The sequence below is a fragment of the Curcuma longa genome, chromosome 14 (genome assembly GCF_044706935.1).
Source record: "Curcuma longa cultivar G26 ecotype Majalengka, Jawa Barat chromosome 14, ITB_CL_G26_1.1, whole genome shotgun sequence".
NCBI lineage: Eukaryota > Viridiplantae > Streptophyta > Magnoliopsida > Zingiberales > Zingiberaceae > Curcuma > Curcuma longa.
In genome coordinates, this window is record NC_133874.1 from 6057204 (window position 1) to 6075318 (window position 18115).

The following is an 18115-nucleotide window of genomic DNA, read 5'->3' on the forward strand; positions in this document are numbered from 1 at the left end:
GTTAAAATCGAACCGAATTAATCGAAAATCGAATAAACTGATTTTTTTCGAACCAACCGAACCGATCGAATTTCCCAATAAAAATCGAACAAACCGAACTGATATTTTATCGGTTAATTCGGTTTTCGACCGAATTAACCAAATTTTTTTAAATATTATAAAAATTTTACTAATAAATTAAAGATTTATACATTTAATTACTTAAAATTTATAAATTATTTTATTTATTTAATTAATTTGGTTTAACCGAATAAGAAAATTTAAAACCGAAATCGAACCGAATTAACCGATTTAAAAAAAAAATAACCGAACTTCCGAAATAACCCGAACCGAATTAAAAATTCGGTTCAGTTTGATCGGTTTATTCGGTTTAATCGAATTTTTGCTCACCCCTACTCTTCTCCCACATGCCTCGCAGACCGCGTCGACGGACCCTCCGCCGCCCCAAAGCCACCGCTTGGGACGCCGCCCGGGTGGCCGACTTGACTTCGACCCGGGCGGCCGACGACTTCGCCCGGGCGGCCGCCGACTTTGCCCGGGCGGCCGCCGACTTCGCCCTGGCAGCCGCGGACGCGGTCGACGCCGCCATAAGAGCACCGCCGCCAGCGCCTGCAGAAGAACCACCGCCGCCGCCGCCAGCAGAAGAATATAATTCCATAATTTTATTTTATTAAAATTTAAAACAAATTTATATTTATTTTAATATAATTAGTTAAAATTAATAAATATAATTTGATAATTTTATTTTAATATAATAATTTATTAAAAATAATTCATTAATTAATATAATTTGTTAATTTTTTTAAAATTTAAAATAAATTTATATATATTAATAAAATAATTATTTTAAATTCATTTAATTAATAAATATAATTCTTTAATTTTATTTTTAAATTTAAAATAAATTTAGGTAAATTATTTGGAGTTTACATAAACTATAAAAAATCTCCCTTCCCCCTCCCCTCCCCCTCCCCCTCCCCCTCTTCTCTGGGGGTGAGTATTCGGTTAAAACCGAACCGAATTAATCGAAAACCGAATAAACCGATTTTTTTCGAACCAACCGAACCGATCGAATTTTTCAATAAAAATCGAACAAACCGAACTGATATTTTATCGGTTAATTCGGTTTTCGACCGAATTAACCAAATTTTTTTAAATATTATAAAAATTTTACTAATAAATTAAAGATTTATACATTTATTTACTTAAAATTTATAAATTATTTTTTTAATTTAATTAATTCGGTTTAACCGAATAAGAAAATTTAAAACCGAAACCGAACCGAATTAACTGATTTTTTTTTAAAAAAAAATAATCGAACTTCCGAAATAACCCAACCGAATTAAAAATTCGATTCGGTTTGATCGGTTTATTCGGTTTAACCGATTTTTTGCTCACCCCTTCTCTTCTCCCCCATGCCTCGCAGACCGCGTCGACGGACCCTCCGCCGCCCCAAAGCCACCGCTAGGGGGACGCCGCCCAGGCGGCTGCGGACGCCGCCCGGGAGGCCGCCGACTTCGCCCGGGCGGCCGCCGACATCGCCCGGGCGGCCGCCGACTTCGCCCGGGCGGCCGCCGACTTCGCCCGGGCGATCGCGGGCGACTTCGCCCGGGCAATCGCCGACTTCGCCCGGGCATCGCCGACTTCGCCCGGGCAATCGCCGACTTCGCCCGGGCGGCCGCCGACTTCGCACAGGAGGCAGCCAACTTCGCTCGGGCGGCCGCCGACTTCGCCCAGGCGGCCGCGGACGTGGTCGACACCGCCATAAGAGCACCGCCGCATGCCCCTGCAGAAGAACCACCGCCGCCGCCGCCTGCAGAAGAATATAATTCCATAATTTTATTTTTTTAAATTTAAAACAAATTTATATTTATTTTAATAAAATAATTTATTAAAATAATTAGTTAAATTAATAAATATAATTTGATAATTTTATTTTAATATAATAATTTATTAAAAATAATTCATTAATAAATATAATTTGTTAATTTTTTTAAAATTTAAAATAAATTTATATATGTAAATAAAATAATTATTTTAAATTCATTTAATTAATAAATATAATTCTTTAATTTTATTTTTAAATTTAAAATAAATTTAGGTAAATTATTTGGAGTTTACATAAACTATAAAAAATCTCCCTTCCCCCTCCCCTCCCCCTCCCCCTCCCCCTCTTCTGGGGGTGAGTATTCGGTTAAAACCGAACCGAATTAATCGAAAACCGAATAAATCGATTTTTTTCGAACCAACCGAACCGATCGAATTTCCCAATAAAAATCGAACAAACCGAACTGATATTTTATCGGTTAATTCGGTTTTCGACCGAATTAACCAAATTTTTTTAAATATTATAAAAATTTTACTAATAAATTAAAGATTTATACATTTATTTACTTAAAATTTATAAATTATTTTTTAATTTAATTAATTCGGTTTAACCGAATAAGAAAATTTAAAACCGAAATCGAACCGAATTAACTGATTTTTTTAAAAAAATAACCGAACTTCCGAAATAACCCAACCGAATTAAAAATTCGATTCGGTTTGATCGGTTTATTCGGTTTAACCGATTTTTTGCTCACCCCTTCTCGTCTCCCCCATGCCTCGCAGACCGCGTCGACGGACCCTCCGCCGCCCCAAAGCCACCGCTAGGGACGCCGCCCAGGCGCCGCGGGAGGCCGCCGACTTCGCCCGGGCGGCCGCCGACATCGCCCGGGCGGCCGCCGACTTCGCCCGGGCGGCCGCCGACTTCGCCCGGGCGGTCGCCGACTTCGCCCGGGCGATCGCCGACTTCGCCCCGGACTTCGCCCGGGCAATCGCCGACTTCGCCCGGGCAATCGCCGACTTCGCCCGGGCGGCCGCCGACTTCGCACAGGAGGCAGCCAACTTCGCTCGGGCGACCGCCGACTTCGCCCAGGCGGCCGCGGACGTGGTCGACACCGCCATAAGAGCACCGCCGCATGCCCCTGCAGAAGAACCACCGCCGCCGCAGCCTGCAGAAGAATATAATTCCATAATTTTATTTTTTTAAATTTAAAACAAATTTATATTTATTTTAATAAAATAATTTATTAAAATAATTAGTTAAATTAATAAATATAATTTGATAATTTTATTTTAATATAATACTTTATTAAAAATAATTCATTAATAAATATAATTTGTTAATTTTTTTAAAATTTAAAATAAATTTATATATGTAAATAAAATAATTATTTTAAATTCATTTAATTAATAAATATAATTCTTTAATTTTATTTTTAAATTTAAAATAAATTTAGGTAAATTATTTGGAGTTTACATAAACTATAAAAAATCTCCCTTCCCCCTCCCCCTCCCCCTCTTCTCTGGGGGTGAGTATTCGGTTAAAACCGAACCGAATTAATCGAAAACCGAATAAATCGATTTTTTTCGAACCAACCGAACCGATCGAATTTCCCAATAAAAATCGAACAAACCGAACTGATATTTTATCGGTTAATTCAGTTTTCGACCGAATTAACCAAATTTTTTTAAATATTATAAAAATTTTACTAATAAATTAAAGATTTATACATTTATTTACTTAAAATTTATAAATTATTTTTTTAATTTAATTAATTCGGTTTAACCGAATAAGAAAATTTAAAACCGAAACCGAACCGAATTAACTGATTTTTTTAAAAAAATAACCGAACTTCCGAAATAACCCAACCGAATTAAAAATTCGATTCGGTTTGATCGGTTTATTCGGTTTAACCGATTTTTTGCTCACCCCTTCTCTTCTCCCCCATGCCTCGCAGACCGCGTCGACGGACCCTCCGCCGCCCCAAAGCCACCGCTACGCCGCCCAGGCCGCCGCCCGGGAGGCCGGCTTCGCGGGCGGCCGCCGCCGCCCGGGAGGCCGCCGACTTCGCCCGGGCGGCCGCCGACTTCGCCCGGGCAGCCGCCGACTTCGCTCGGGCGGTCGCCGACTTCGCCCGGGCGATCGCCGACTTCGCCCGGGCGGCCGCCGACTTCGCACAGGCGGCAGCCAACTTCGCTCGGGCGGCCGCCGACTTCGCCCAGGCGGCCGCGGACGTGGTCGACACCGCCATAAGAGCACCGCCGCATGCGCCTGCAGAAGAACCACCGCCGCCGCCGCCTGCAGAAGAATATAATTCCATAATTTTATTTTTTTAAATTTAAAACAAATTTATATTTATTTTAATAAAATAATTTATTAAAATAATTAGTTAAATTAATAAATATAATTTGATAATTTTATTTTAATATAATAATTTATTAAAAATAATTCATTAATAAATATAATTTGTTAATTTTTTTTAAAATTTAAAATAAATTTATATATGTTAATAAAATAATTATTTTAAATTCATTTAATTAATAAATATAATTCTTTAATTTTATTTTTAAATTTAAAATAAATTTAGGTAAATTATTTGGAGTTTACATAAACTATAAAAAATCTCCCTTCCCCCTCCCCTCCCCCTCCCCCTCCCCCTCCCCCTCTTCTCTGGGGGTGAGTATTCGGTTAAAACCGAACCGAATTAATCGAAAATCGAATAAACCGATTTTTTTCGAACCAACCGAACCGATCGAATTTCCCAATAAAAATCGAACAACCCGAACTGATATTTTATCGGTTAATTCAGTTTTCGACCGAATTAACCAAATTTTTTTAAATATTATAAAAATTTTACTAATAAATTAAAGATTTATACATTTATTTACTTAAAATTTATAAATTATTTTTTTAATTTAATTAATTCAGTTTAACCGAATAAGAAAATTTAAAACCGAAAAACCGAATTAACCGAATTAACTGATTTTTTTAAAAAAATAACCGAACTTCCGAAATAACCGAACCGAATTAAAAATTCGATTCGGTTTATTCGGTTTAACCGAATTTTTGCTCACCCCTTCTCTTCTCCCCCATGCCTCGCAGACCGCGTCGACGGACCCTCCGCCGCCCCAAAGCCACCGCTAGGGACGCCGCCCAGGCGGCTGCGGACGCCGCCCGGGAGGCCGCCGACTTCGCCCGGGCGGCCGCCGACTTCGCCCGAGCGACCGCTAACTTCGCCCGGGCGGCAGCCAACTTCGCCCGGGCGGCCGCCGACTTCGCCCAGGCGGCCGTGGACGCGGTCGACGCCGCCATAAGAGCACCGCCGCCTGCGCCTGCAGAAGAACCACCGCCGCCGCCGCTTGCAGAAGAATATAATTCCATAATTTTATTTTTTTAAATTTAAAACAAATTTATATTTATTTTAATAAAATAATTTATTAAAATAATTAGTTAAATTAATAAATATAATTTGATAATTTTATTTTTATATAATAATTTATTAAAAATAATTCATTAATAAATATAATTTGTTAATTTTTTTAAAATTTAAAGTAAATTTATATATATTAATAAAATAATTATTTTAAATTTATTAAATTAATAAATATAATTCTTTAATTTTATTTTTAAATTTAAAATAAATTTAGGTAAATTAGTTGGAGTTTACATAAACTATAAAAAATCTCCCTTCCTCCTCCCCTCCCCCTCCCCCTCCCCCTCCCCCTCCCCCTCTTCTCTGGGGGTGAGTATTCGGTTAAAATCGAACCGAATTAATCGAAAACCGAATAAATCGATTTTTTTCGAACCAACCGAACCGATCAAATTTCCCAATAAAAATCGAACAAACCGAACTGATATTTTATCGGTTAATTCGGTTTTCGACCGAATTAATCAAATTTTTTTAAATATTATAAAAATTTTACTAATAAATTAAAGATTTATACATTTATTTACTTAAAATTTATAAATTATTTTTTAATTTAATTAATTCGGTTAATTCGGTTTAACCGAATAAGAAAATTTAAAACCGAAACTGAACCGAATTAACTGATTTTTTTTAAAAAAAATAACCGAACTTCCGAAAAAACCGAACCGAATTAAAAATTCGATTCGGTTTGATCGGTTTATTCGGTTTAATCGAATTTTTGCTCACCCCTTCTCTTCTCCCCCATGCCTCGCAGACCGCGTTGACGGACCCTCCGCCGCCCCAATGCCACCGCTTGGGATGCCGCCCAGGCGGCTGCGGACGCCGCCCGGGAGGCCGCCGACTTCGCTTGAACGGCCGCCGACTTCGCCCAAGCGGCCGTGGACGCGGTCGACGCCGCCATAAGAGCACCACCGCCTGCGCCTGCAGAAGAACCACCGCCGTCGCCGCCTGCAGAAGAATATAATTCCATAATTTTATTTTTTTTAATTTAAAACAAATTTATATTTATTTTAATTAAATAATTTATTAAAATAATTAGTTAAATTAATAAATATAATTTGATAATTTTATTTTAATATAATAATTTATTAAAAATAGTTATTTTAATAAAATAATTCATTAATAAATATAATTTGTTAATTTTTTTAAAATTTAAAATAAATTTATATATATTAATAAAATAATTATTTTAAATTCATTAAATTAATAAATATAATTCTTTAATTTTATTTTTAATTTTAAAATAAATTTAGTTAAATTATTTGGTGCTTACAGAAACTATAAAAAATCTCCCTTCCCCCTACCCTCCCCCTCCCCCTCCCCCTCTCCCTCTTCTCTGGGGTGACTATTCGGTTAAAATCGAACCGATCCGAACCGAATTAACCGAAAATCGAATAAACCGATTTTTTTCGAACCAACCGAACCGACCGAATTTCCCAATAATAATCGAACAAATCGAACCAATATTTTATCGATTAATTCGGTTTTCGACCGAATTTTTTTAAATATTATAAAAATTTTACTAATAAATTAAAGATTTATTTATTTATTTACTTAAAATTTATAAATTATTTTTTTAATTTAATTAATTCGGTTTAACCGAATAAGAAAATTTAAAACCGAAATCGAACCGAATTTACCGATTTTTTTAAAAAAATAACCGAACTTCCGAAATAACCAAACCGAATTAAAAATTCGGTTCGGTTTGATCGGTTTAACCGAATTTTTGCTCACCCCTTCTCTTCTCCCCCATGCCTCGCAGACCGCATCGACGGACCCTCTGCCGCCCCAATGCCACTGCTTGGGACGCCGCCCAGGCGACTGCGGACGCCGCCGAGGCGGCTGCGGACGCCGCCCAGGTAGCTGCGGACGCCGCCCGGGCGGCCGCCGACTTCGCCCAGGCGGCCGCGGACGCGGTCGACGCCGCCATAAGGGCACCGCCGCCTGTGCCTGCAGAAGAACCACCGCCGCCGCCTGCAGAAGAATATAATTCCATAATTTTATTTTTATAAAATTTAAAACAAATATATATTTATTTTAATAAAATCATTTTTTAAAATAATTATTTAAATTAATAAATATAATTTGATAATTTTATTTTAATATAATAATTTATTAAAAATAATTATTTTAATAAAATAATTCATTAATAAATATAATTTGTTAATTTTTTTTAAAATTTAAAATAAATTTATATATATTAATAAAATAATTATTTTAAATTCATTAAATTAATAAATATAATTCTTTAATTTTATTTTTAAATTTATAATAAATTTAGGTAAATTATTTGGAGCGTACAGAAACTATAAAAAATCTCCCTTCCCCCTCCCCTCCCCCTCTCCCTCTTCTCTGGGGTGAGTACTCGGTTAAAATCGAACCGAACCGAATTAACTGAAAACCGAATAAACCGATTTTTTTCGAACCAACCGAACCGACCGAATTTCCCAACAAAAACCGAACAAACCGAACCGATATTTTATCGGTTAATTCGGTTTTCGACCGAATTAACCAAATTTTTTTAAATATTATAAAAATTTTACTAATAAATTAAAGATTTATACATTTATTTACTTAAAATTTATAAATTATTTTTTTAATTTAATTAATTCGGTTTATTCGGTTTAACCGAATAAGAAAATTTAAAACCGAAACCGAACCGAATTAACCGATTTTTTAAAAAAAAATAACCGAACTTCCAAAATAACCGAACCGAATTAAAAATTCGGTTCGATTTGATCGGTTTATTTGGTTTAACCGAATTTTTGCTCACCCCTACACAAAAGTACAATCACAACACTTGGAAGGGCCGAGTGCGACCCAAAAGTAAACAGGCCAATTCGAGCCCGTGAACGGCCCATTATATATTTGTTGAAAACAAAAAAACAGGGACTAAATTGGGAATATTCCCCTCAAATTGCGCACTCCTCTCTTTGCAGCCTTTGATTGTCAGAAATAAATTTCTATTAACTGAATTGATTGAAATAATACACAGGTTATAGCCATATATATAGGCAATATTTCTTAGACCGGGTCACATAGACCGGGTAATATAATACTGGGTCACATAGACCGGGTAATATATATATTAATAATATATATTAATATTCTAACACCCCCCCTCAAACTCAAGGTGGTAAAGTAGAGATCAACTTGAGTTTGCTCAATAACACATAGAAGCGACCCGGCAAGAGAGACTTGGTGAAGATATCTGCAATCTGATGTTCGGTAGACACGGACTGCAATTGCACAGTGCCAGCACTAACATGCTGCCGTACAAAATGGCAATCGATCTCGATGTGCTTAGTGCGCTCATGAAATACATCATTTCGAGAAATTTGAATGGCACTCTGACTATCACAATGAAGATCGGTGGCTGGCGGTTGAGGAATGCCAAGATCAGAGAGAAGTCGTCGAATCCAAAGAAGCTCGGAAGTAGAATCAGCAAGTGCACGATACTCTGACTCAGCGCTGGAACGAGAAACGACAGTCTGTTTCTTGCTTCGCCAGGAAACAAGGGAATCACCCAAGAAGAAACAATAACCAGTGATGGAGCGTCGGTCAGTGGGATCGCCTGCCCAATCAGCATCAGAGTAACCAGTGAGCACCAATGATGAATCAGCAGAGAAGTGAAGACCATGTAGAAGAGTGCCCTTAACATAGCGAAGAATACGTAATACAGCAGAATGATGAGCTGTACAGGGACTAGTCATGAACTGACTAACGATGTGAACTGCATGAGCTATGTCAGGACGAGTGACTGTCAGATATATCAGGGAGCCCACTAACTGGCGATAGAGTGTGGGGTCCTCAAGAGGGGCGCCATCGAGAGGAGTGAGACGACAGTTTGCCTCAAGTGGAGTTGATGCAGTCTTGCTGTCAGTCAGGCCAGCACGGGAGATGAGGTCAGAAGCATATTTTGCCTGGGATAAATAGATACCATCTGCCGTGTCGGAAATCTCAAGACCTAGAAAGTAACGCAGCTTACCAAGACTCTTCATATCAAAATGCTGATGAAGATAGGTCTGCAAATCAGATATTCCAGAGGCATCGTCTCCAGTGATCACCATATCATCAACATATAGCAATAGAATAATAATCCCGGATGAGGAGCGACGAATGAATAAAGCAGAGTCATAGGGAGAGGCGGTAAACCCATACTGAATAAGTGCTGAGCTGAACTTGGCGAACCAAGCTCGTGGTGCCTGCTTCAGACCATAAAGAGCACGACGTAACTTACATACCTTCCCCGAAATGTCTGAACCTGGCGGCGGACTCATATAAACCTCCTCAGAAAGATCTCCATGAAGAAAGGCATTCTTCACATCCAACTGGTGAAGAGACCATCGACGAGCAGCAGCAATAGCCAAAAGACAACGTAGAGAAGTCAAACGGGCAACAGGAGCAAATGTCTCTTCATAGTCAATGCCGTACTCCTGTAAGAAACCTCTGGCCACAAGACGAGCTTTGTAGCGCTCAACAGATCCATCAGAATTTGTTTTGATCTTGTACACCCATTTGCAGTTAATAGGTTTCTTGCCAGGTGGTAGATCAACGATATCCCAAGTCCCAGTCTTCTCAAGAGCCTGCAGTTCCTCAGACATAGCCTCACGCCACATTGGATCACAGTTTGCCTCACGAAAAGTCCTAGGCTCATGGTTAGATAGAATGGCAGAGAAACAATGGTAATCAAGGAGATGAGAAGGAGGACGACTTACACGGGTTGAACGTCGACCAGTGGCAGCAGGGACTTGAGATGCTTGTTCAGGAGACGCAGATGAGTCAGCTTGAGGTGACGGGGAAGCATCGACAGTGTCAACAGGAATCTGTGTGAGCTCGGGACCTGCAGAAGAAGGAGATGGATCCAAAACAAAGAAAGGGGAATCAGTTGTTGACGGGGAAGCATCGGCAGTGTCAACATGAATCTGTGTGAGCTCGGGATCTGCAGAAGAAGGAGATGGATCCAAAACAAAGAAGGGAGAATCAGTATGAAAAGGAATGCTAAACTTGGACTCAGAAGAGAACATCTTATGTTCCCAAAAGGTGACATGACGAGAAATACGAATTCGATTTGACACAGGATCCCAACAACGATAGCCTTTATGTTCTACCCCATATCCCAACAAACAACACAGACGATTCTGAGGCTCCAATTTGTTTCGTTCATGTGGGGGAAGGTGGACGAAACTGACACAGCCAAATGGACGAAGAATGGAGTAATCTGGTGGCTGACCAAAGAGTTTCTCGTAAGGAATGGCATCCTGAAGTACAGAAGAAGGCATCCGGTTGATTGTATAGACAGCAGTAAGGGCAGCTTCTCCCCAAAACCGATCAGGACACGAAGCAGAAAGGAGCATGGCACGAACAGTATCTAGAATGTGCCTATGTTTACGTTCAGCCCTACCATTTTGTTGTGAAGTGTAAGGACATGAACGTTGAACAACAGTGCCCTGGGCAGAAAGAAAATTGAGAAAGGTAGAATCATTATATTCCAAAGCATTGTCAGTGCGGAGTGTTTTAATAGGACATGAGAATTGTGTTTGAATCATTTTTGCAAAAGTGGAGTAAGTTGAGGCAAGTTCAGAACGATTTTTCAAGAAATAAATCCAAGTGAATCGAGAATAATCATCAACAAAGATTACAAAATATCGATAACCTTTGAACGTTCCAATGGGAGAGGGCCCCCAAATATCTGAGTGAACTAGGGAAAAAGGTTTATCAGCAATAGAATGATTATTTGAGAAAGAGAGTGCTGGTTGTTTGCCAAGCTTGCAATGCACACAATCAAAAGATTCAAATTTAATAGAACCAAAAAAACCTTTAGCAGCAAGAGATCGGAGGTTATGTGATGAAGCATGCCCAAGTCTGAGATGCCACTGATAGATGGAAGAAGGAGAAACGACAGCAGAGATAGAAGGAAAGAGTTGAAGGGAACAAAGCTCAAACAGGCGACCCTTCTTGCGCCCCGTCCCAAGAATCTGGCCCGTCTGCGAATCCTGAACCTGTACACCAGAAGACGTGAAAATAACAGTAAGTCCCTGCTCTACCAACTGACCAATAGAAACAAGGTTTAATGTTAAATGGGGAATGTAGTAGACATCTTGGAGAGATGGTGAAGTGGCATGACCAGTATGTGTGATTTGCATGGGGGCACCATTTGCAGTGTGAATGGGAGGCGAGGTGGCAAGAGGTTTTATAGAATGTAGCAGATTAATGTTAGAGGTCATATGGTTGCAACAAGCAGAATCTAAGAACCATTGTCGGTTACCTGATGTGGTGGCTAATGAAGAATTGGTAGATAAAACCTGAGTGAGCAGTTTATGGATATCCATAAGGGTAGGAGTAGTGGGCTGAGGCGGCTGCAAAACCTTTGTGACGGCGGCTATGGAGGAGGAAGAGCCAGCTGTAGAAGATCTGCGACTCAGTTTTGGGCAGTTCTGACGGACATGACCCTTTTTGTGGCAATAACGACACTCAATGTTGGGGCAATGAATGTAAGCATGATCAGCATTCGGACAACGACGACATCTAGCAGGCTTATCCGATCGAGCATCCTTGCAAGCATTAACACGATCCATATTGCCCAAGGGAAAGAATATAAGCCTCTGATTCAGATCTGAAAATAAAGCAGCCGCAATTAAAATCTTCGTAGAGGCCCAACTTGTAGCGGCTCAAGAAGTACTGGATGAGAGTCTTAGTTGAAAAAAGTGGAGCGCCTAATCATCTTTCATATCAAAGTAAATAGAGCTGTCCCATACAAAAGATAACCTGAGATTAAAGGAAATCTCCAAAGCCTCGAGTCTCTGTCTTCTTGGCTTTCTTAAGGTCTTCTTCTCTTATCCACAAACGAAATCAGATCCTTAAAGCAAAAAGAATCAAAATGCTGATCTTGTCATTGCTTATCACTTGGCCTCTCCAGATGACAGAGGAGGCGGACAGAACCACTAGAAGTGGATCTGTTGAGGATCGAGAAGCAGAAAACAGCGCTGATCTATGGATCGAAGCAGAAAACAGCGCTGATCCTCTTCCCTCGCCAGCGCCGTGGAGAAGCAGAGAGCTTCGGCAGCCCTTGCCGAACACAGGAAGAAGCCTTAAGCCCACCGCGTGGCGCTTCGCCTTGCCATCGAGGAGGAAGAAGGCAAAGGCGGAGGCAGTGGCTGCTGAAATCCGCGCCGCTGGTCTTCTCCCACGCAAGCAGGCGACGGCGGAGGAAAAAGGAGGCTGGAGGCGATGGCGGAGGAAAGAGGAGGCTGGTGGCCTCGAACAGGGCAAACGCGCGGATGGTGGCGGCGGCACTAGGGTAAGGGAAGAAGGTTTTCCTACCTCCTCTCAGCGGCGGCGTTGGGTAAACCTAGGATTAGGAGCGGCGGCGTTCGGGAAAACTAGGATCGCTCTGATACCATGTCAGAAATAAATCTCTATTAACTGAATGAATTGAAATAATACACAGGTTATAGCCATATATATAGGCAATATTTCTTAGACTGGGTCACATAGACCGGGTAATATAATACTGGGTCACATAGACCGGGTAATATATATATTAATAATATATATTAATATTCTAACAAAAGTAGTTTAGATAAAATTGACTTTCGACAACTTAAATTAAGAATAATAAATTTTTAAATATGAAAAAAATTGAGGAATATCTTAGAAATATGTTGTATGATTTTAATATTATAAAAATTAAGTACACAAAATAAAAAAAATTCTGAAATCTATATACGCAATTCAGTAAAAACTACCATGGGAAGAAACGCCTTACGAGCTCAGACAAACTTAAAACCTTTATGAACAGAAAAGTCCTCGATGTGCATGCTAGTGAGGAGATAAGATAGATCGATTCCACAACAAACAGTGCCCGTGATCAGTCACTGATAATTGGATAAAGAGACACTGCAAGCCAGCAGAGAAATTGAATACTGCTTTGATTGCTTTCGCCTCAAGGTCAAATTGCAGCTCAGTGACTGTTCTCTATGCTTTCATATATGTCTCCCACGTTAGATTCTCAATTAGTTTGCTGATCGCTGAATGAAACAAGGGTGAGTGAATGTATGCAGCATAGATTTAGCATAAAGGAAGAGGCACTGCAAAGGTGAATCATTATAAAGCAGAAGGAAGGAGGCTGTGCTTTATGCTGTCTTTAAGATCCATGTCAAAGAGCTGAAAAAGCTGGAAGTATCCTCTACACTCGTACATGTTATTTAATGAAAGCAAATTAGAGGTTGGATGGTGATTAAGATGTAGGCCATTATGTATTTTGTTGCTAAAGAAAAAAAGAAAACCAGGCACATGACTCTCTTTAATGCTTCCACTGCGTTGTCTTCTTTCTCTCGATCGCCTTCGTGCATTGCTCCTTGCTGCAGTGACAGCCCCAACGTCAAGAAAACTTCTGAATCTTGTTAATGCAGTCACACCAGAAATCCATGAGCCAGTCAGCAGACTGCACCGAGAAGAAGAAATTTAAGCTGAGATAAAAAAAAATAGAACGGATACAAACAAAGTGATGATCGAGGAGTGGAGAATGCAATGCTGACTTTTGTTTTCATTGTCGAGGGGATGTACTGTGCAGGATGCTTCGGCTAGAGCAGCATGTGAAGGCTACTTGGTGGGAGCAAAGCATGGCACTGCAGTGGCAGGCAAAGTACCAGTGTAAGTTGGTTGTCAGTGAGCCTTTTTTTGCTGTACACTGAACAGTAGAAACCTAAAATGGGCACATGGTGGTGGAGATGGAGAAAGAAAGATGGCTATTGCTATTTGTTAGGCAAGGAAGCAAGGAAGGCCCCCCCCTTTACCTAGCCCCATGCATGGTGTCCATCTTCTTATCCGTTTGGATTAATCCTCTGCATGTAGGATTACTGATAAGAAAACTTAGGTAATTAACTCTGAGAAAAAACATATTATCCTTGCAACCAAATCCTTAGAATACAGGCATTCTTATGCGAGATAGTGATCCCCTTCTAGCTCAGCACGTCTAGTCTACTTGGCCCCGGTCCATATAGTTCCTGTCTAGCTCCCGACTTAGCTTAGATTCTCGAGTCTCTAGTACAATTTAACCACCCGAGTCATTCCTATTATGTGATGTTCTAAGTTGCTCTCGAACACCCCATCCAACTCAGCGACCCAACTGTCATTCTTATAGCTCAACAGTCTAAGCATGGCACGCTCCATATGCAAGATAACATCCTAAACTCTGGATTTCATTTGACTTTGCTCCTCAGTCCGACTCAACATAGTGATATCTTGGATAATAATGTCACTCCAATGCATGACTTGCAACCTCAAGTAGTCAAGTTCTAAGTTTCAAAGCATGATTTTCTATAAAAGGTTGACAATGGTATGATCATGGAATATAGAATGAAAATCTAATCCTACATTGTTACTAGTTTTATTTCTTCCATGACACCTATGGTAACTAAAGCATCTCGGGATGACTCCTGGCACCCTTTGACGCGTGTTGATCTATGCAGGTCCAATCATGTCACGAGAAGAAACTTAGTCATTGATGTACAACGGCATGGTAGATTTTCCACAGCATCACTTACCTTTGTATTTGACTACTTTGTAAGTACAAACCAAAACATACAATTTTTTCTTAAGAAGAAAAAAAAATTCCATTCTTGAGCAAAGTACCTCAGGAGTTTCTGGTTTCTTTCATGTCTGCACCATTCTTGAGCATTTGGACACCTTCATAATTCATCTGCTACTAGGATGTTTTTCATATCTACTGGAGTTGCATCCATCTCAATATCTTCACTGCAACAATGAACTGTCTTTATGTTGATTCTCTGCAGTTAAGTGATCGAGCCAGAGTTATCTGTCAATTCCAGAAGATGCCAGTTGCAGTTACTGATATGTAATGTGATGTTGCTGAACTAATATTATAGAATGAATAAGCGACATGTCAAAGCTATTCAAGTAGGTGTGGATAAAACAAAAATGATAATGTCAGTTTGAGCAACGCAAACATTGGTCGAGAGCAAAAGAACAATAAACAAAAGACAATTAGTATTTGGAAGTCTAATGACATGGATTGAGTTTATAGCTATCCAGAATGGCAACTTAAAAGTAAGGATTTTGACAATTATAAACTACAAAAACGTTAGAATTTCAATGCAAGCAACGACGTGGAGTTTGGCTCTTACTTTTTATTTTGTAGAGGTGTTTTGGGACAGTTGCGGGACAAGCAGTAGATCACGCGTTTGTTGAATTGCCATTACTGAGAGCCGTGCGGACAGGTTTGCACGCATGCACCTCAACTGCTGCTCCGCTCGATCGCATGCACTTCCAGTTGAGTAGATCGAATTCCCCCGTGGCCATGGACGCTTCACTTTGCCTGTTCATTAAGAAGGAAATGCGTCACACTTTTATCGTACAAGCATCCATTTATGAACAGATCAAAAGCTTGGCCTCCAACAATGGTAGCTGAAACTTGTGCTTTCCCTGTTAGTTAGACAAAACAACAAACACCTAGGGTGCCAGTGAAGTGCTCAATATTGTGGTGTAATTTCATTCTGTTCCACGGTTAGAAAACTTGCTTCTGACTCACGATCCTCAGGCGTGCAAGCATCTACCAAGACGTGATCGAGATCGTGTATATAATGGGTTCTGTTGGTTGTGGCAAAACAACAAACACCTGTTGGGAGAGGGATTGATTGGTCATGTCGAGTGAGCTGGGGAGCATCGCGAGGAGATGGAGGCAACTCCAAGGCGAGGACGGGTGGAAGGGGCTGCTGGAGCCGTTGGACGACGACCTCCGGCGGAGCCTGGTGCTGTACGGAGAGCTGGATCAGGCGGTATACGACGGGTTCATCCAAGAGCGCAAGTCGCGTTTCGCCGGCGCGCCGCGGTACGCGCGGCGGGACTTGCTGGAGAAGTCTGCGCTGACGCAGGGGCAGGCGGGGACGTACCGCGTGACGCGGTACTTGTACGCGATGTCAGGGGAGGGGCTCCCGGAGTCGCTTATCGTGACGTCGCTGGTGCCGGGCGCGTGGACCACGGCGTCGAACTTCATGGGGTACGTGGCGGTGGCGACGGACGAGGGGGCGGCGGCGCTGGGGCGGAGGGACGTGGTGGTGGCCTGGCGGGGGACGCAGCTGCCGCTCGACTGGGTCAACAACTTGGACTGCACGATGGTGCCGGCGCCGGAGCTTCTGGGCACGAACGGACCGCGCGTACACTGCGGTTGGCTCTCCCTCTACACCTCCGCCGATCCGACGTCGCCGTACAACAAGACGAGCGCCCGACAGCAGGCAACAATAATATATTAAATTTAATTATAAATTTAATTATTTTAGATTATTTTAAATTTATATACTAAAATATCTTTATCTATTTGATAATTAATTAAAAGTAATAATTTACTACATAAAAAAAATATAAATATAGTATAAAATTTAATATAACATATTTCATTCGGTGGGTCCTATATCAATATAATGGAGTTCATATTCCATGCAATTAAGTGTGTAATATTGAATATCATACTATATTTTTTTCTATCATTTTTCATTAATTAATTTCCTTCTCTTTCTTCTTCTTTATTTTACATTCTATTTCATTTTAATTATTTTTTTACACAAATAAAATATTTCAAAAATACTACAAAACTTAAAAGGTATTTTATACCTCAATCGAAATTTATTTCATTATTATTTTAAGAGAATTATATATAAATATAAAAAATATTGATAGAAAATTAAAATAGCTCTAAAATAGAGTTAATTTTATTAGGTGCTATAAAAATAATATATCGAGATGAAATGAAAAAGATATTTTAAATAGAAAAATATAGACGAAGTATTATTTTAATATTTTTTTATATAGGTAGTGGCATTTTCGTAATTAAAGTGTGTTCTTGGTCAGGTGTTGGAGGAAGTTCGAAGGTTGGTCGACGAATACAAAGACGAGCAGATGAGCATCACCGTCACCGGGCACAGCCTCGGCGCCGCCGTCGCCACCCTCAACTCCATCGACATGGTCATAAACGGCATCAACCGCCCTTCTTCTTCCTCCTCCTCCTCCTCCTTTGCCTGTCCTGTCACTGGCTTCGTCTTCGCCTGCCCTCGCGCCGGCGACCTCCAGTTCAAACAGCTCTTCTCTCGGCAGTCGGATCTCCACCTCCTCCGCGTCCACAACACCCCTGACATCGTCCCTAACTACCCCATCCTCCCTTACGTCGACGTCGGCGACGAGTTGCGCATCAACACCCAGGCTTCCACCTACCTCAAGCAGCCCGGCGACGTCTTCGCCTGGCACAACCTCGAGTGCTACCTCCACGGCGTCGCCGGAGTTCAGAACGGGAGAAACCCGAGCTTCAAGCTGGCCATCGACCGTGACATCGCGCTGGTCAACAAGTGCACCAACGCGCTCAGGAATGACTTCCTCGTCCCCGACTCGTGGTGGGTCCACAAGAACATGTGCATGGTCAAGGAAGCCGACGGCCACTGGAAGCTGGAAGACCACGAAGAAGACGACGACCCTTAAGAAAGAAGCTAGCGGATATTAAACTAAAAGAGAACGATATTACTACATTTTCACGATCTATCTATCTGATTTCACTTTTACTTTTGCATGAACAAGCATTCGCCTCTAATTATTTTCACTTATGTCTATGCTTCTTACATATTTATCATTAAATATAGTTGAATAATGATACGGCAGATCTTTGTTGGCCTGACGTGGCGAAGTGGGTTAATGATTGATTTGACTTGGTAAAAAAGTCATTAAGTCAATAGTCAAATCATATTTGACCAAGTCAACAGTAATCTCACTCAGCCTTGAATCACGATCTCTCAGCTGCTTGACACTTTGTCTCGGCAGCTCAGTAACTAACTCGGTCACTCGGCCGTCTGACGCAC

The 18115-nt window shown here is 40.6% G+C and overlaps 1 protein-coding gene across 1 annotated transcript; it reads left to right on the forward strand.

Moving 5' to 3' along the window:
- Positions 1 to 15913: 15913 nt before the first annotated feature.
- LOC141845629 (phospholipase A1-II 7-like) lies at positions 15914 to 17841 on the forward strand. Its single transcript, XM_074733691.1, has 2 exons — positions 15914 to 16507; positions 17121 to 17841. Exons 1-2 carry the CDS (start codon positions 15917 to 15919, stop codon positions 17739 to 17741), a joined length of 1212 nt encoding a protein of 403 aa, XP_074589792.1. The 5' UTR covers positions 15914 to 15916; the 3' UTR covers positions 17742 to 17841.
- Positions 17842 to 18115: the final 274 nt, after the last annotated feature.

Excerpts from the sequence above, each read along its gene's own strand:
- LOC141845629 (XM_074733691.1), top strand. The coding sequence starts at position 15,917 with ATGTCGAGTGAGCTGGGGAGCATCGCGAGGAGATGGAGGCAACTCCAA. Across the intron at positions 16,508-17,120 it reads AGACGAGCGCCCGACAGCAG|GTGTTGGAGGAAGTTCGAAG; the intron begins GCAACAATAATA and ends GTTCTTGGTCAG.